General features: G+C 44.4%; 3 protein-coding genes across 3 annotated transcripts; 1 reads left to right on the top strand and 2 right to left on the bottom strand.

The window, feature by feature from the left end:
* Positions 1 to 134: 134 nt before the first annotated feature.
* Positions 135 to 7,101, bottom strand: LOC143217143 (tubulin beta-1 chain). The gene is made up of 2 exons (XM_076440950.1): positions 6,919 to 7,101; positions 135 to 1,841 (listed from the first exon to the last, which is right to left on the bottom strand). The coding sequence occupies exons 1-2, from the start codon at positions 6,973 to 6,975 to the stop codon at positions 555 to 557; spliced, it is 1,344 nt and encodes a 447-aa protein (XP_076297065.1). The 5' UTR covers positions 6,976 to 7,101; the 3' UTR covers positions 135 to 554.
* Positions 7,102 to 8,473: 1,372 nt separating this feature from the next.
* Positions 8,474 to 15,916, top strand: LOC143217148 (uncharacterized). Its single transcript, XM_076440959.1, has 2 exons — positions 8,474 to 9,242; positions 9,314 to 15,916. The coding sequence occupies exons 1-2, from the start codon at positions 8,931 to 8,933 to the stop codon at positions 9,482 to 9,484; spliced, it is 483 nt and encodes a 160-aa protein (XP_076297074.1). The 5' UTR covers positions 8,474 to 8,930; the 3' UTR covers positions 9,485 to 15,916.
* On the bottom strand, positions 15,889 to 18,979 carry LOC143217145 (serine hydrolase BPHL). The gene is made up of 6 exons (XM_076440953.1): positions 18,080 to 18,979; positions 17,923 to 18,013; positions 17,098 to 17,418; positions 16,500 to 16,755; positions 16,345 to 16,431; positions 15,889 to 16,152 (listed from the first exon to the last, which is right to left on the bottom strand). The coding sequence occupies exons 1-6, from the start codon at positions 18,203 to 18,205 to the stop codon at positions 16,125 to 16,127; spliced, it is 909 nt and encodes a 302-aa protein (XP_076297068.1). The 5' UTR covers positions 18,206 to 18,979; the 3' UTR covers positions 15,889 to 16,124.
* Positions 18,980 to 19,135: the final 156 nt, after the last annotated feature.

The raw sequence follows: 19,135 nt of genomic DNA, 5'->3' as shown, positions 1-19,135 counted from the left end.
TCATTGGTATTTGTGGTATTGAATGATCCAGTTTATTCAGATCTACAATGGTACTTTCATAAATACAAAACCAATCGTCTGATGCGTTCACTTATAAGGCTAGTATAAATTTGGGGTTCTTATAAAACATACGCTTATATCATAATAATTTATTTATAAACGGTGGTGACCGCCGACAGCGGTTATACACTGGATACAGAGAGACGCACCTCGCAAACAGTAAAATCGAAAGAGAAACGTAGAAAGAGACAAAAAAAGGGGGGACGGTAGAGGACACGAGAGGGAGACTGCATAGAACGACGATAATTAATTAATCTCTCCAATTATTTAGCGAGTTACTGAAAGTAATCGATCGGGGTAGAGGTATGAGGTGCGCCTTGAAATTGCCATGGTGGAAAGAACAGTCTGTAAAAAAGAAATAAAAAATCCAGGGGACGAGGGACTCGGGTACAACGCAGAGTTAAGAAGCAGTACGAGAGAATAGAAAGAAGATAACGAGGGGGGGGGGGACGGGGGGCGGTGTGGCAGCAAGTCGTTTTGGATCTCAAGTCTGTTTAGTTCTCTTCGATCTCGGCTTCCTGCTCCTCGTCGAACTCTGCGTCCTCGTCAGCGGTGGCTTCCTGGTATTGCTGGTATTCGGAGACCAGATCGTTCATGTTCGACTCGGCCTCAGTGAATTCCATCTCGTCCATGCCCTCGCCGGTGTACCAATGGAGGAAAGCCTTTCTCCTGAACATGGCGGTGAACTGCTCGGAGATTCGCTTGAACAGCTCTTGGATGGCGGTCGAGTTACCGATGAACGTCGCGGACATTTTCAATCCGCGCGGTGGAATGTCGCAGACGGCTGTCTTCACGTTGTTCGGGATCCATTCGACGAAGTACGAGCTGTTCTTGTTCTGGATGTTGAGCATCTGCTCGTCGACCTCCTTCATCGACATCCTGCCACGGAAGATGGCGGCGACGGTGAGGTACCTTCCGTGTCTGGGATCGCAGGCGGCCATCATGTTCTTCGCGTCGAACATCTGTTGGGTGAGCTCGGGCACAGAGAGTGCTCTGTACTGTTGGCTGCCGCGGGACGTTAGAGGAGCGAATCCTGGCATGAAGAAGTGGAGACGCGGGAACGGTACCATGTTTACGGCGAGTTTCCTCAAGTCAGCGTTCAGCTGACCGGGGAACCTGAGGCAGGTGGTCACGCCGGACATTGTGAGGGATACGAGATGGTTCAGGTCACCGTAGGTGGGTGTCGACAGTTTCAGAGTGCGGAAGCAAATATCGTAGAGGGCCTCGTTGTCAATGCAGTATGTTTCGTCCGTGTTCTCGACGAGCTGGTGAACGGAGAGGGTGGCGTTGTACGGTTCGACGACGGTGTCCGATACTTTCGGCGACGGGACGACGGAGTATGTGTTCATGATTCTGTCGGGGTATTCCTCGCGGATCTTCGAGATCAGCAGAGTACCCATACCAGACCCGGTACCACCACCGAGAGAGTGGGTCAGCTGGAATCCTTGCAGACAGTCGCAGCTCTCCGCCTCCTTTCTCACCACGTCGAGCACGGAGTCAACCAATTCCGCGCCCTCGGTGTAGTGACCCTTCGCCCAGTTGTTGCCAGCGCCGGACTGGCCGAACACGAAGTTGTCGGGTCTGAAGATCTGTCCGAAAGGTCCCGAACGAACAGAGTCCATGGTGCCTGGCTCCAAGTCGACGAGGATGGCTCGTGGCACGTATTTGCCACCGGAGGCCTCATTGTAGTACACGTTGATGCGCTCCAATTGCAGGTCCGAGTCACCGTGGTAGGTGCCAGTCGGGTCGATGCCATGCTCGTCGCTGATTATTTCCCAAAACTGCAAAACAACACATTTATTAATACACAGAACTCGGAAAGCGGATTGTATTAACAGTTCGAGTGCTCGGGTGGGGGGATAATAGACAATTCAAGGACTATCGGCTATGGAAATTGATTCTTGACACGTCAGGTTGAAAGGATCGAGTCTGGTCGACCCTGTGAGCCCCACCCGTGCACCGGAGCGTTAATAATAGTTACCCGTTGGAGAAGCAAGGCAACGATCCTCGCGAAGTGTCCATTTTATAACGGTAGCGGGCCATGGGATCATTCAGTTGGCATTGGGATCGGGAATGTGCAGGGAAGAAGAACGATGGATACGATGATTCCCGTGTGTCGACGCGACGCTTTCTCTTCGCGATTATCCTCGCATCCGTTTCCAGTCTTCCGTGGTATCGACCGAGGAACGCGGTTCGACGACCTCGCACGTTGAATAGCTCGCGTGTAATTACTCGTAATACGCACACGTTCATTAAGATCTCTCTCTCTCGCGGGACGAACAAGGGAGTTCCTTCCTCTTTCCTGACCACGTTTGCGTTTAGTCTGCATTCTTTCTCTATCGTGCACGAGACGGCGGCGACTATGCTCGAACGAGATTAATTATATCAAACACGCGGCGCGTTTCGTTTCACCACGGTACACCTCTTCGTGGTTTATACTTGGACGCGAACGAACGCATAACACGAAAATGCAGCGAAGCAGCGCGATGCACTGGTCTCTTCTCCGCTCTGCCTAGAGTATACTCTCTTCCCTATAGTTCAAAGACCCGCCCCGAGTGTGTATTTCTGGATATCACGCCGACGAATGCCGCGTACATGCAAGAGCTCTATCGGACAGGTAGCCTAAGCGCGTTCTCGTTCCATTATTTTTGTTTGGAGAACCACGGCCTGCGAGGATTTGATTAAACGGAAGAACCCGAACAGCTGTTAGTTCGCCAGCTAAGTTTGCATCCGGCGCAATTATTTTTAGTCGAGAAACCGTCTAGATTCGATCGAACGCGAGCTGGATACTCTGTGGCTTCTAATTGGATGACTAATTGTGCGCTCGAATTAATTAATTTCGCCGAGACGAATTTTACCAGGTGCAACGTCTTGCACTGGGCCCAATTTATTCGGAGATCAAAAGTGACGAGATTCAATTTATTTATATTTCCTGCAATTTTTATTATAATATGTAGTGGGATAAAAAATGTGTTCAATCAATTCCTATCTTTATGATTTCAATAATTGCAAAATAAAAAATCTAGAACCCTTAGCACGCGAGTGGTGACTCAGAGTCACTAAAAATTGCTGTACCATTATGCAAAATATAGTTTAGATTATTAAATACGTTGGTAACTAATCAATTACTAAACATTGAAGTATTGGAGTAGGTGTTACATCAATTTTTTTAAAAAATCGTGTACAATGGGATTATTCTAGGTCAGAAGAAATGTTAATTTTCCAGTTAAAATAGAGCGCCGACTGCAAAGGGTGAAATGCAGTCTCGAACAGAGAGCTAAGTGCTTGTTAATTATTTACATATACGAAGCAGACTGTTCGGAACAGCTGGGTCCGTTATCTTGTTACATCTTGATTACTCAACACGTGCGACGTTATCATAGGTCGAAACGTGAGTCTGCTATCGATAGACAGCATCCATCGAGACGACATGTTCTACTCGCTCGACGACTATCGTTGGGTAATTGCTCGATCCGGTGAATTTGGCCGATCGCGAACGCCTACGTGATATAACGCGACGTCCTACATGGAAACGACGCCTGTATCGAGCGGTGTGACCATATATGAATATCGTTAGTGGGAAGCTAAGATCGCCCAGCCCTGTTACCTCCCACCATTCCCTACCTGTACACGCAATGTACATGTATTGCTGTAGCGAGATATGAGTCACCAATGTCATCGCTATATATAGAAACGAAGACTAACACACCGAACCCGGCGCAATTACCATAACACAATTCGGACCGCGATTCATGCACTTTCCTGGCCTTGTTTACTCGACGGGAGAAATTCGGGGGACATCTCGGGACACTTATACCGAACCGTAGGCGCCACCGCCCATTCAGAACCTTATTTCTTTTCCGGTTGTTGTTTTCATAGCGATACAACATTTTGGAATGCATCAAAATTCTTCGGATAGTGCACATGATTATGAAAATGGTCTAAGTTAAAGGAAAGGGATATAAACACTGAATGAATTCCATATAATGTTGAAATAACGGTTCGTTTTTGACAATATCGTAAAAATTACATTGAATTAATTTCGTTTAAAATAGTGCGATGTGAAATAACTGATAAACTCTTTTTTTTAATTTTCATTTAGACTACTTTCACAAATATGAGCACAAAAATTGTAAAAAGTAAATATTTGGAGATAGACACATTCTCGTTATTTTTATAAACTCATCAAAATAGTCGCAAGTGAGATCATGTACTAGATATCTACTAGAAAGTATAAATTACACAATTATGAAAATAGAGAAAAATTGAAAATTAATTAGTGCGCCCACACCGCGGTCCACAGTAAAATAATGTGAACGCTGGGCGACGACGAAGAGAACGAATCTTCTGGAAAAGCAATAAAATGGCGGCGCCGCTAGTTAGTAACGGAACGACAATTTGCTTTCCCCCTAGCAGCTGCTCTACGACTCCTTTCTTTGCGACCCTCCAGAACGATCTATCTGGCAGATGGCCTCCGGACAGATGTTGACTGTATACGTTCATCGATAAAATACCGTCAACATATTCCACATACCAAATCCTCGGAATGCAACAATGTTTCGCGACTAATTCGAAAACTATCACTGCAACGCGATCGATAGCCTGAATCAGGCCGAGGTGAGAGACGAAGAGGATATCGTGTCTTTCTTTATTTGGATGCGTTTCTCGCTGTGCCACGCAAGACTCGATGTCCTTGGACCCCAGGATCCCTGAATGGACCGAGTTGTAATCGTTACACAACTCGAGCTCTCTTTCCAGATCTTACCACTAGGATAGAACGCCAGATATCGGAGTACAGGCTTGTGAGAAATATTCGCTCTCGGATTGAAAATCGATATCGCGTCAATAGACGAAGAAGCAGCTAACCAGAGAAGCGGACGTTGACTCAATGAAGCAACCTTGAAAACTATGAGAGCGTGACTACAGACAGTAGATCGTACCCCAATCTCCCGAGCCAGTTCCCGTGATAATTGTCTATATTATATAATATCGTGGTATGACCACGAGCTGTAAGATGACGTGCGATAACTTGCTAGCTGCGCCGCGTTTTTTTCATTTGTACCGCAATAGTGCACCTGACCCGCGAATTTAAAGTATTTTCTCAAAGTTAAAATGTTCTAATTTAGAATATACTGTTGCAACAATTTTCTAGCCCCCAATTTTTATTAAGACTAAATATGCAGGGCACAAAAAGCGATCAAGATGGTTTAGCTTGTAAAAATGACAAGATTCTATTTATTTATATTTTGTGCAATTTTTATTACAATATGTGCTTGGACAATGAAATTTATCGAATCAATTTCCGTGTAAGCAACTTCATAAATGAAATAATTGTAAAATGAAAGATATAAAACTGATTATTTGACCGGCAGTGGTAGATTTAGTTTCTGAATTTTACGGAGCTGACGGGTAAATTGAGATTTAGGCTAATTGGCCTTAATTCTTACCAGCTGATCAGAAAAGATAACGAGATAGCTATTAATTAACTCCTACAGATTTAAATGAGTACAAATGTCCGAAACGATTTAATTTAAGAAATTTTTTAATTTACAGACAATAATTCTAGTATATAAAATTTTTCTGAATTTTAGTAAATTAAAATTTAGCCTAATTGGCCTTAATTCTTGCCAGCTGCTTAAAAAAGAGATCGCTATTAATTAACTCCTATTGATGTAAAACAGTACAATAATGATCAATCCCACGAACAAAAACTTTCGAAATACATTAATAATAACAACATCGCTCAAGATGGCCGACCACAGGCCTTAAATGGCCGCCTACTGGAGCAATCAGTCCATATAATAATAATTACTCTACATTGCACCTATCAATCAGCAGCGACTAATTCTCCTTAAACACAATACAAATGACTAGAAAACTATACAGGAAACAATTTCTGCTATTTTCAGAAGCAAATAGAAAGAATCCACGCTCCATGATTCACCAGCAGTAATACCATTTTTCAACGAAGCTGAACCATCTGTAAACGTCAATCTCCGTCGGGAAAACAAGCGAAAAAAAAACAGTCGTTTCGAATAGCGAGTGAATAATGGCGCATGTCTGCAAGTCTGTGTAGGAAAAACGCAAAGTGACGGGAGCGACCGAAGAGAGAAAAAGAGCAGGCCGTAAGATAGAGAGAGACGGAGAGCAAGGACCGGCGAGAGGAAAAGAGAAAGAGAACCGAATGCGCGCGCAATCGTTCGATTCTACTGCCGCATCAAGCCGGTGTATTTCGACGCCCGGAGACAGCCACACCCAGCAGACGCGAATCGTTCGATGGAAATAATTTTCTAGATTTTCCAATGAAAACCCGCCGTGAAGTGATCTCCTCGTTCGAATTTCAAAGGAAAAATTCGAACGAGCAGAACTGGGAACAAGGGCGCAACGTACGCTTGACGACAACGCCACGTTCGCGTCGACGGCGCCTCACCGGAAAAAACCGTTAGCATACTCGCCGGCCGGCGTTACTTCTGTCGCCATGACAGGTCTTCGACCGAACAAGACTTTTTTTCCCCGACTTGGACGAGATCTTTGTGTCGCGATCCCGCACCCCTTTCCCTCCGGCGAACAGTATACCCTCGCGAGATAACGAACGTCCGCTGGCCGTTTTCGAGAAGGTCTCGTTCGGAAAGATGGCGTACCCACGGTCTAACAATATCTCCTGATATTTCTCGATCACCCCTCCCACCCCGACGGTCTTTATCTCGGTAATCGAAGAAATTGCGAAATCTCGTATGGAAGGTTGGGAATAAATGAATCTAATGATACAGGGAACTCTTTCGGGAAGGTATCTCGGACAAAAGTGGCGTTCACGTTGCACGAGGTTCCGCGACGTAGATCTCTTTTTCGTTCACTCACCTTTGCGCCAATTTGGTTTCCGCACTGGCCGGCTTGGATGTGTACGATTTCCCTCATGTTGCTGTTGTCGGTTTGTCGGTGACCGTTTCTCGAAACTCGCTGCTGATTGTACTGAACGAACAAGGGACGCACGCTAACTCGTCACGAGAGCCCAGAAACGAATATGCCCTGGCACCGGCGTCCGTTACAGATTTTCAAGCTTCGACCGGAGCGCGGCGGGGCAAGGAGGGGATACGACGCCGAGGAATCTGATTGGTTGGGATACCACCACCGTTCCAACGAGCCGGCGCGCCGCGTCGCGGCGTTGCCAACTGCTCCCACGGCTACCGACCAATCGACGCGACATTGTTGAAAATTTTCGATCCGCCAAAAGCCCGACCCGAGAGAGGACCACGCGAATCCACGGCCCACGAACACCGACCTCTTTTTCGGACGATGTAACCGAGCACCACGAAAAACATTGATTTAAACCGCTCGCATCCGCACCGTTCCTTGCCATCATTGTTTCGCGAATCATTAATATTCTACGGATCGTCTATATTGTTGCCAGAGTAATACCCGACAACTCTCATCGATTTCCGGGCGTGGTTGCACGGAATTTCAGTAGCCTGTTTGCGGAAGAAATCATTGATGGAGTTGTACGGAATGTCGATGATTCCTGAGTTCGTTTATGATGGTACCGAGAAATCGATGCGACTCGGTTGTCGCTGAAACTGCGGAACCTTTGTTACAGTAGCGAATCAATTCCTTTGGAAGCGGCTTCTGCGGTTTTAGAGTATGTTGCTAGGGTCAATTCAGACCCCAACAAGCAGCAGACTTTTCGGAAATAAATTGCTTTTGAAAATAGAGATAGCTAATACCTCCTGTAAACTGGAATTAATAAAATTGTTAGGTGTTTCCTCGCATTAGAAATTGAAAAATAATAGCAATTCCTTTGGAAACTGTTTCAGCAGTTTGGGAAAACGTTGCCAGGGTCAATTCGGACCCCAACAAATAGCAGCCTTCTTAAAAATAAATTTCTTTTGGAAATAAAGATAGCTCACTCCTGTAGACTTGAATAAATAAAATGGTTAGGTTATTCCTCGCTATAGCTTAATGGCTTCGCATTAGAAATGTAGAGTGTATTAATAACTAGAATGGCTAACTACTGGAATAATTACTAAACTGGATTATATGCATTTACGACAAAAACCCTTCTCAAAGGGGTTAAACAGATAAATTGAGCTAACAACATGGAAAATTGTTAGAGGAAACGTGGCAAATGCGCGTGTCCGGTGTCTACGCGAGGGTTAACACATTAATGACTAGACTGCAAATTTTACGCATTCGCGTCAAGAATAACTAGAATGTTAATAGGCGTATTTAAGAAATCTCGAGGAAATTAGAGAGATTTAAACTTTTTCGTATAATTATGAAAATCCTGTGGCATTATAGGGTGCGCGAAATATTTGCCACTTGCGTGCGGTGTACAAATGGTTACCTCATTGCGGTCTTTTCCTCCCTTACCTATGGCTCGCCTTAAACCTACCCCCGCCTATCCCTACCTGTCCGGAAGAAAAGTCGATACGTGAGTCACTGTCGTACACGCCCACCCAAATATTGCGGGTTTAATCGAGAGCATCTTACAGCAGACGAGACGTGAAATTCTTCACGAAACCACCCCTAACAATCGCCTTATAAAATTACAAACCTTACAAAAAAGAGGAGCTACTTTATAAAAATGCCTCGGTAAAAATTATATGGAATATTTTAGCTCTAGAAAAATTATTTTATCTTCCATCAATGAGCACTTAACTAACGAACGAGGCCTTTCCAAGATTTTTGTTAATATCTCAGGAACAGTTATTCGAAATGTCGAGTTTTATAACACAAATCAAGGACTCCGAGATCGGTGAGGACCCACATGATCATCTTTACCGATTTAAAAACCGCAGGATATCCCGTGGCCAGTGATCTGGCTGCGAAACTGCACTTATTAACCGGCAGTCGGGGCGGATACAGATGCAGTCTCTATGCAGAGAGGTGTGTGCATGCATGCGGTTGAACACGAGGCTGGCAGGACGTGTTCGGGCAAGCGGGCACGGCTCGCGAACGAGTCGGGACAGGAGTGCACAGGTAGGGTGGATTACGGATTGCAACGTGTAAGCCAGTCTTCTCGCCGTTACCATGTATGGATCACTCACTCTTCGTCCCGAAAAAAAAGGCATGAGGAAAAAGAAAAAAAGAGCCGGTCGCGATCGTGTGCGACGCCCGCGCGCTCATCCACGCTTATGGTCGCGCACCTACACACAGCCGAGCACCAGTCTCGGGCTGATAGACACAAGGTAGGTGCACCGGGTAACGGGCCCGCCGTAACCGGGGATCGGGATTATTATCGACGTGAATTACATTTCAGAGAAGAACAGAGAGTACTCCACCGGGAGGTGAACACTCCCGGTCAGTCGCGCGATCGAACCGATGCGGCTGTTTCGCTCGTTATACACCGGAACCGGCTCGCATTCTTTTAGGGACACCGGGCCTCATTTTATCCTCCGTGTATATTTACATTGGAGCCGCGCACACTTGAGTATTCGCCTCGAAAAGTTACTTCGAACTTTCACATGTGATTACAGCACATTTTTTGGCAACTCTTTCTTTATTTTTTTGCAAGGTCACCTCCAATTTTTTGCGCCTATCTGTTAGAGGATTTCAAGACGAATTCGGTAAGTATCAAAAAAGCAAAAAATTTGCTATAATCACGCGGAAGACTCTCTCGAAGCCGTGTTGTGTCTGTTAAAAAAATCACGATTCGTGATTCACCCTGTAGACATTTTTGAGGATTTTCGGAGATTTTCAATGGCGTTTGAAACTGAACGTACCGAGCCAAAAAATCAATAATATTCACATGTTGCCTTATCAAAATAACAAGATTTAATGAGAAATATTTTCGAGGATTTTCAATGTTATTTTAACACGTTTGCCGACTTTCATCGCGCTTTGTTTTTTTATCTATTTGCTCTATTTGTCTTTGGTAATCTAGCAAGAGCGACTGCACGGCCACCGCGTGTTTCAAGTTTGCCGTGGTTCGCGGCCCATGCGGATCGGTTTCAACGACGAATAGAGGATAGAGGCCTCTACGTGGCACGGTATCGATTCAAGAGGACACGCTCGACTAGATTAGCTCTACTCTCATTGTCCTTCGTTGGCAGTGCCATTAAACGACTCCGCGAGTGTATAAACGCTCGGTGACATCACGGCCAATTTAAACGGAGACGTCGAGCGTGTTCCTTGCGACCTAAAGAAAAAAAGGCTCGTCTCGTTGACATCCAGCGTAATGACGATCGACGATCAATCTAGAATTGTAGGAACTAGTGCAGATATTCTTCCGATAAGAATTATCTGCATCAATTTCGAAGAACACCAAAAACAATGCATTAATTAATACTCTTACTGTACTCACTCATTTTCGCCATAAACGCGTAAAATCCGCTTTCTAGTGATCGCGAAAGTGTCCCAGATCTTTGAACATCGAGTTGGCCAATAGCTACAGAATTTCCAGTGAGAAAATGCAAATGGCACTCGACGCTGGGTCTCGATACTCGCTCTAAACAAACAACGCGAAGATTAGGTGGTTATCGATCAGAGTAGATAGTAAACAGAAAATCTACGCAGTGAAATTTCATACTTCGTACATATATTCTTTCATAGCATGGTCACGAATCTATTAATAGGCTTCTCATTAATTAGTCTGTGCGGAAAGGAAGCTCATAAATCTTTTACGCAATATTCCCGAAGTTCTTAGTCATGGATTTTCCAAAATTCTAGAGAAATCGAGATAACGTGTTGATAATCTTTCGGCATAACAACAAACGACTTTCCGCGATCGGCTGCCAGGAGATTGAATAACGTGGTCGGCTCGGTATCTTGTAAATCGGCCGCTATCACCTTTGTTCTAGAGATAAGGGCGACTATCGTCGTCACGTCGTCACCGATCGAATTTCTGCAGCTCTATACCTGCACTCGACGATTCTGCTGGCGTCGACGAGGCTCGACGACGTCGGCGTCGGCTGACAGGGGGAATATTTAACATGATCGTCGCTCTAGTAGCATTCACGGTTGGCATTCTCCGATATATACGGAATTCGCGAGCCTTGTCAATTAACGCGATCGACAGTGGGCGTTGGCTATCGGAAACAAACGCAACATAGTCTACGCATGTCAGCCCGGGGTGGCAAAGTCGCGATGTTATCGACCTTCACGGCGAAACACGGTGATTTTCCGAATCGCGCGTCGCACACGATCGGGAAAGTTGTGTTTCCACCGTGAAACCGCGTTCGATCGTGATTCGGAGGGAAAACCGAGGGATACGGCTGGGGAAGCATTTCCGGTGAGGTGGTCGCTGTTGCATCGATCGCACGCGTGTATCGATCGCGATGGCGAAGGAAAGTGGTGTGTGCTGATCGTTGGAGCGTTTTGAAGCTGGCCGTCAATGTCGAGTCGGGAGAACCGAGTCGGAACGACGAGCCAGGCCTTGCCCCGCCTCAACTTTTATTGATCCCGAGGATGTCGTGCTCGCCGGATACGTCTAAATATTTTCGTGAGCGTGTGTACACCGTCCCGGCTGCTGAAACCTGGCCCCGAGGTAGCTGGTCCCACGCGATCAGCGTTTGTGTGCCTCTTTCATGGCGAAATCAATCGCAGTCGGAATCGATCCCGAAGGTGTCATGCACGTTGTTGTGGGTGGAGCTTAATTGCAGAAAACCACCCCTCGAAATTGGTCCCACGCGATGAACGCGTGCCCCTTTAATAGGCAACTAAATTTTCATTTCCAGGAACGTTCGATAAATTAGTCATTTCTTCTGGGCATGTTTTAATTATATTCTTTCTTCTTTCCTTACGAAATGTTGGCATGTGATCGTCAGGAGAAATTAAGTTAGTTTTGCTCTTTTCGAGAACTTTTTCTGGTACTATAGTACTGTAATCCTTATTCTTGGTTTCCTGAGCTTCCTCAGATAATTCACCAATTGGTACTAAATGGTGTGGTGTAATATCTTTCCCGTGTTTTAACCCGGCGCTAGTTAGGTGGGGACTCACAGACCACAGAGATTTTAGATTGATCGTAACATTGTAACAACGCGTGACAGTTGTCAAGTATTTTTGAATAATAAAAATTTAATTTCGTGGAACTGCGTTTTTACTCTGATAAATTACAAGCCTCTTAAACAATACCTAATCTTATATTTATGAAAAAGGTATTTATTTCTATAATAGAATATATTATTTCGGGGGACTGTGAGACCCCACCTTACCACTTACGATACATTTTCCCACCTTACCAACGCCGGGTTAAAATCTTATGTATTGTAGGTGTCAATTTTCGCCAAGAATACTTTCGATTTCACTTTTAAAGCGTTCACCTAATAAAACCAGGATGTAATTGGTACCGTACGAAAGAGACCGCAGAAAACTGCCCTTTAAAGTTGGTCCCACGCGATGTTCGTTTGCGTGGCCCTTTAATGGCCAGCGCTGCGGACAAAATTGATCCCTAGGATGTCGTGCACGTTGGATGCGTGCAAATATTTTTGCAAGCGCGTGTACATCGCCGTTGACATGTCTTAATTGCGGAGAACTGGAGCTGGCACCCAGGGTTGCGCGCTGGTCCAACCTGTCAAGCTTTAATGGTCACCCCTGCAGTACACTCTATACATATAGGGGCTATTGTGTGCTGAACGCATGGCCAAACGATGCTGAATTCTGGCTAGAAGGCGGGTCTTCTTGTTCCGCAATGAACCCTCTTGTTCCAGATAATTGACGCTAAAAGACTCTCCTTCTAGAATAAGTAGAATCCTCTTGTTCTACGTCGACTGGCGCTACAATCCGCTTGTACCGCGACGTAATGCGCTTTAGGGGATCCGGATGACCGGCTCCCGATGACCGGCGAGTAAGGGCTGGTATCGAGGCCAAGATTTTGACGCGCGGCCACTTTCTCGACCGATCTCGCGCGATACAGAATCGAAAACGATCAACAACGGAGGCGCAAGCTACCGTAAATGGTGTCGTTTTCTACTCGAGAGGACACCGGGCGGGATACGTCGTCGCCGTCGCGGAGCCGCGTGGCCAAAGAGGATCGAGTCGATAACGGTAGGCTCGAAATCTGATTGTGTGACTCATCGCGCTCCTTCTCTCCTCTCGTTCTTGTCCCTTTTTCTTGTTCTTCCATCATCTGAACAAAATCGTCGAAGTCTTTGTTGTATATATTCCGGAGAACGTTTCGGTCGACGAATCTCGTAGTCTGGATATTAAGTAACGTCTCGGGAATGATGTCATCGCGTACACGCCATCGCGCAGCTCCATAACGGGACGGGCATTTGCATACCGGCGTCGCGTTTGACCGAAAGAAAATTCGCGATTGCTTCTTACGGAACGTACGCGGCGTGTTTGTTTCGGGAAATTGTGTACGGTAATGGGTCAGTCGATGGCGGAGAAAGGATCGTCCTTTTCGCTGAAGGTACACGCGCTTGTCACGTACGATCGCGTATGTGGGTACATAAATATGTATTTTTGCTGGCGGCTCTCGCATCGCTCCGGATTTTCGTCCGCCTCATTAAACGCGGTCGCGTTGCTCTTGTTTCTGGAACAATTCGGCTTTCTACGGGATTCCTGCAGGGATAAAGGTTATACCAGTGTCGCAAAGCCTCTCGCGACGCATCCACCATCGGAAAGAGAAAGAGAGCCGACGCTATCGTGGAAAGAACGAAAAGAATAAGGACAGGTTTACGTGATCGAATCGCGAAGTAGTCTGGCCATATTTGGCCACACCCGACGCATTATACAGGGTGATTCTGGGAACTGGGACAAGTTGCTGCTCTTTTTTAAAGTGAAAATAGAAGGAAAGTAATAGAGGAATAAATCGTATGTCATAATCGTGCTAACTTCCTATGACCTGATTATTTATGTGGATACACCGGTGCACCCGCCGGCTGCAATTGCACTTTATTCTCTAATGCAACCCAATTTTTCTGTTAAACCAATCGCTCCCTTTATCATGCTACGTGTAAAAGCATGACTGGCGTTGTATTTTGCGGGGCCCTGTGCAAATAGGAACTAATGCCGCGTTTACTCTGACACAAGATGTCAAATATCTCGCAAAGTACTGAGATTTCGATGACCTTGGGTTATTATTTTTATACGTAGGATAATAAAAGATTAGACAGTAAAGAATAATGTGCAATTGCACCTGGAGGTGAGGACGTATTATGACAATTCTTAATTAAACAAGAGTAACTTGTCCCAGTTCCCAGAATCGCCCTGTATACGTTATCCTTCTTTTTCTGTGTCGGCCGTTCGCCACGAAGGATTAGCCAATTCCCTGTAAAAATTTCGCAGATATCTTCGCTCTCTGTCACAGTCGATTCGATCAGATAAGGCCAGCGGGACGCGGAGGTTCCTCCTTTGCGCAACCATCCGTCGTTATCTGACAGAGACACGCATCTCGAGGGTTACACGGGGTTATACAGACTGTGACAGCTCTTCCACATTTCGTAGGTGACGTAATGTCACTCTGTACGCATTCTAAACGATCATCTCGTACCGAGAACGCGACAACGCTCGGTGTCCCGCTCGGGGTTTAAAAAGATGCTCACATAACAAGTGGCACAAGACAACTTTCTATCAGGCTCTTTCGCGAGGTCTCGTTCCTTTCTTCAGCGTCTTCCTTACACGCTAACCCTCGGCCCGCCGGTATTGATCCGATGGATTCATCCCGTACTAATTCGAAAGCAGCGCTGCAAACTCGGTGCCTCTTTAGTTACAGTCTATCTAAAGTTTAATGCACAAAGTTAATTGAATGTACAGGTCGTAAATTCGTTAATTAATAATGCAGTTACACACCTTTCAAAAAGTCATCCTCAACATTTCATTCGGAAGAGAGCCTCCTCTTTAATGTAGCAGCAATTGGCTGCTATTGACAAGGGAGGCTACCCAACCGTAATGAAATTTTGGTATGATCTAGAGCTCTAAAAAATATTTTACACGTATCTTTTTTATAGATGCCGACATTCATGCTAACGGGGTGAAAAATCCATTTTATTGAATATCTCCGGAACTACCAGGCCCAGACGAAATTTCCAAAATCCAATTTGTGCAGCTTCGAATGACGAATCTTATAGTCTAAACCGATTCTTAACAACACAAAGTGGATTTTGAAAGTTAAAAGTAATAGTTTCGGAGATATTCGGCAGCTATAAAAAATACGTGTCATAATATTTTTTCTCAATTCTATATAGACGAGTTTTGCGTCACCAGACAGAACTTAATCAGTACCGAAGAGCACCGTTTTCATCTTGATTCTTCAACACGACGCTACCGACTCCCCGCGTCCGACGAAGTATTAAAATGGAGCGAATTAAGCCGCGAAGCGTCGACATTTTTCGAGTCCACTTACAGTTTCCGAAGAACCGTCTCGTTTGGAAGTTTACGAGCGAAATGTAGGGTTTTATTACGCGTTCTTTCGTGTCCTGGCAAAGCTTTCGGGGCGTAGCCAACGCCGGGGGAGAGGATCGATTTTCGTTCGAAGCGCATTGCGGATATTTCGGATGGGCGGTCCTTGACGTCCGCGTAGATCGCACTATTTTACAGTCGACTCGCCGTTTCCCCTAATCAGCCTGAAACAGGACTATCCGCATCGGCGTGACCAGTTTCCCGCACGCACTCCGTGTAGAATTAGTATGACGTTGTTTGTCGAGAAAAAACGCAGGCGTTTATTGTCGAGCAGGAAGATTTTCGGGAGAGGTGTCGCCGAGTAAAGCGAAAAGACACGATCTCGCCCACGTGGCTCCTTTCTCCGGCTTGATTCCGGTATCTTTAGCCCACGTGTATCCTCCATGCTGCGTCATGCATTCTTACAAACGGACACCGCTTGATGTTTCACTGTCGAGAATCCTCAGCTGACTTTTATGTTGGTTTATGAAAAGAATGCGCCGTACCAGCAAATTTATTTCATATATATATTTCCCGTGGATCAATGGTTATACGGTGACGAGTAGACAGCGGATCTTTACACAAAATCAACATTTTTTACCCGATTTGCAACAAACTCGAGTGAAATAAATTACACCTCTATTCATTGTTGTCATAAATGCATCAAATATCCGCTGTCTAGCGATGAGATCGATGAACTTCTTAAGATACTGCAAGTGTCTTCATACTGCGTCGTACATTCAGTATTTTTACAAACGAGCACTGCCTGGACTTTTCCTAAAATCCTCAGTTGATTAATCGTTAAGGAAAAATCAACCCTATACCCCTGTACATATTCTGGGAACTGAGACAAGTTACCGTTCTTCTTTAACTTTTAATTATATACTCGCATATGTAACTATTATGTAACTTGTCCCAGTTCCCAGAATCACCCTGTACACATATGTATATTTCTCGTAGATCAATTACTCGGTCAAAAATTCGGTGACGAGATCGTTGAACTCCTTAGGGTACCGCAGGTGCAAATTGTGCGCTCCGTTCTCGAAGATCTTCAACCTGGAAACAACGAACGTTCGCGATTAAAATTGCTGTTACTGTTGAAAGATCTTCTAAAAAGTACGTACTTGGCCCCGAGGATGTGCTCCTTCAGGTAGAGAGGATGCTCCGCGAGGACCATCGGGTCCTTGCTCCCTTGAACAATCAAAGTAGGGCATCGAATTTTGGGTAGCAAGTCCTTGCACAAATCGCCGTTTTGTTTCTTCGCGATCCTGACAACAGCGTCTACCCATTCAGTCCATATCTTTCGGAAATAGTCGGCGCCATAGACCGCTATCAATGGCGCCCGCATCTTCTCCGACCAGCTATCGATGTCCCGGAACTCTGTAAAACGTCTGGTTTAGAAAACGACCAGTACTCATCAGGCGCTTTATGCGAAATAAAAATAGTCTGCACCAATTGCAAGAAAGGTGAAGATGATGCATTAGTATTTTTAAATCCTTTAAATCTTTCAAGTTGTTTAAATGCAAACTGATTCGACTGATTGACAAATCTAAACAAATAAAATTTTGTCTTTCTTGTAAGCTAAAACATTTTAATCGCTTTTAGCGCTCGGTAGGTTTAATGTTGAAGAGGGAAAACAATTTCCGATCAATGCAGACAATTTTTACTTCGCCCGAAGTCCCGCAATCTCGTGATCAGGCTAATAAAGCAAACGATCTTCACTGTTGTAAATCTCGACTTCCTGCGGCGTCACGTAGGCGTTCGCCGCGACGGCCACCATCTTCCGAACGTCCTCGGGAAACGTCCCGGCGAGTATCAACGAAGTTATGCCACCGTCGCTCCATCCCACTAACGAGAACTTCGGGAATCCGAGGACCTTCATCAAATTGCGAGCATGAGTCGCGTCGCGCTTGAAAAAGTCATCTGGAAAGGTTCTGTCCGGGGGTCTCGATTTCCCATAGCCCACCGGGTCCCATGCCACTATGGTGAACTTTTTTCGGTCGAGACCCTCTATCTGGGGCTTGAAGTCGGTCCAGTTCGAGCCTGCGACACAATAGCTTCCATATTTATCTCAAAACTTGCAGCTGAAACTCTCCGTTGATATGTATAATTTTTCCGAAAGTTAGAATACGAATTTTTATAAAAAATAAATATTGATTTCTTCCTCTAATAATTTTTATACGTTGACGTGGATCAACATGCCTTGAAAAATATTTGAAAATTAATTGTTCGTGTGTTCTTGCTGAATATCTATATTTATTTCGGAATTTTTCCGAAAGTTACACGATTAGATAGTCCACGTTTATGCAAAATAAAAATTCATATTTCATAGAGAATAAATATTAATGTTTTCCTCTAATCATTTTTATAAGTTGATATGGATCAACGCCTCGAAAACTATTTGAAAATTAATTGTTCGTGTGTTTTTGTCGAATAGCACGACTCTGTTTACTTCGCTTAGACGATCAAATGATAACACGAGGCCGAGCCCCGTCGATCAAAGATCACGTGATCGACGTGCGCCGGTTGTTCCGTGATTTTTCTCACCTGCTGCACCAGGTAGAAGCAAAACGGGGTGATCGCCGGTCCCAACCTTCACATAATTGATATCGAAGCCGTCCACATTGACTTTTTCCTCCTGTTAAGACAGTGTACCGGTTTCTGTAGTCTCTGTTAATCTGTGCACCCGATATATGACACGTACCTGTGCATTTTGATCACCGGACATCGACGAGAAACGTTTCCCTCTATTCAAGGATGCTGCGAAAGGATCAACACGTGGAAGGATCGATACCTTCGACGTGAAATTTCTGCACAGATTCGCTAGCATGGCTGACGGCTTTCTTGCCAATGAGATGCTGGCAGTGACTCACTGATTTGTCCCCCCTCCTCTTATCCGAATAAGATTACCAGAGACATGTATTATTATTACATATGCATTACTCGAACGAGTTTTCATGTTTCTGATAACAACGAAGTTAAATAATCGAATCACCTGCATGGTAATTAGTAGACTGTGGATGATTATGCAATTTTCAAGTAAACGAATTTTAAGAACTGGAGTGAAACTACGTTGAAAATAATATAATAGTATCTTTGAATTCTTATAATGTTTTGACTTATTTAAATTGCATAAAATCACTTGTTTACTAATAAATCAATAACAATTATTGATGTAAAAGATTGCTATTTGAATAATTGTGAGCGGTATACCGAACACGCAGAGTTCAATGTACACGCGAATTAAATAAACGTCGATGACTCTACTGTCCATGAACCTTGAATTAATATTGATTGTAGATAATCATTTGTTCGTACGCTTTTATTTTATAAGATAGCCTGCGCACGTTGTCGAGATACTAAAAGATTAATCGATGGAAGGAAGGTGTTCAACTTTTCGGGGAAATCCTATCGTTAATTTGACAATTAACAATGGTTCTATTTCGCAAAATTAGTGATGAGATGGCGATATTAACCCTTTGCACTCGAAATACCACTATTGAAAATGTTTGTTGCATTATTAAATTCATATTCAATAAATTACTAAACGTACTTAATATTTTAATAAACTACTAAATGTATTGTACGAGATATTATGTCAGTTTTATATTGATAAAAAACGCGGGAATATAAAATTCGATAGAATTTTGTACAATTTTTATTCGTTTCAGATCTGCAAAAGCTGTTCCAATTAAAAATAGGATTTTATATGATTCCACTTTCTTAAAATTCTACTACAAAAATTGGAAAATGCATAAAC

This window comes from Lasioglossum baleicum, chromosome 16 (genome assembly GCF_051020765.1).
Source record: "Lasioglossum baleicum chromosome 16, iyLasBale1, whole genome shotgun sequence".
In the NCBI taxonomy this organism is placed as follows: Eukaryota; Metazoa; Arthropoda; class Insecta; order Hymenoptera; family Halictidae; genus Lasioglossum; species Lasioglossum baleicum.
The sequence above is the reverse complement of the archived record's forward strand: the minus strand, read 5'-3'. Positions and strand labels throughout refer to the sequence as shown.

Coding starts and splice junctions, on each gene's coding strand:
- LOC143217143 (XM_076440950.1), bottom strand. CDS start 6,975: ATGAGGGAAATCGTACACATCCAAGCCGGCCAGTGCGGAAACCAAATT. Junction 1,842..6,918: donor GAAACCAAATTGGCGCAAAG/GTGAGTGAACGA, acceptor GTTGTTTTGCAG/TTTTGGGAAATAATCAGCGA.
- LOC143217148 (XM_076440959.1), top strand. CDS start 8,931: ATGCAGAGAGGTGTGTGCATGCATGCGGTTGAACACGAGGCTGGCAGG. Junction 9,243..9,313: donor CTCGGGCTGATAGACACAAG/GTAGGTGCACCG, acceptor ATTACATTTCAG/AGAAGAACAGAGAGTACTCC.
- LOC143217145 (XM_076440953.1), bottom strand. CDS start 18,205: ATGCTAGCGAATCTGTGCAGAAATTTCACGTCGAAGGTATCGATCCTT. Junction 18,014..18,079: donor CCGGTGATCAAAATGCACAG/GTACGTGTCATA, acceptor CTGTCTTAACAG/GAGGAAAAAGTCAATGTGGA. Junction 16,153..16,344: donor GTCACCGAATTTTTGACCGA/GTAATTGATCTA, acceptor TGAGGATTTTAG/GAAAAGTCCAGGCAGTGCTC.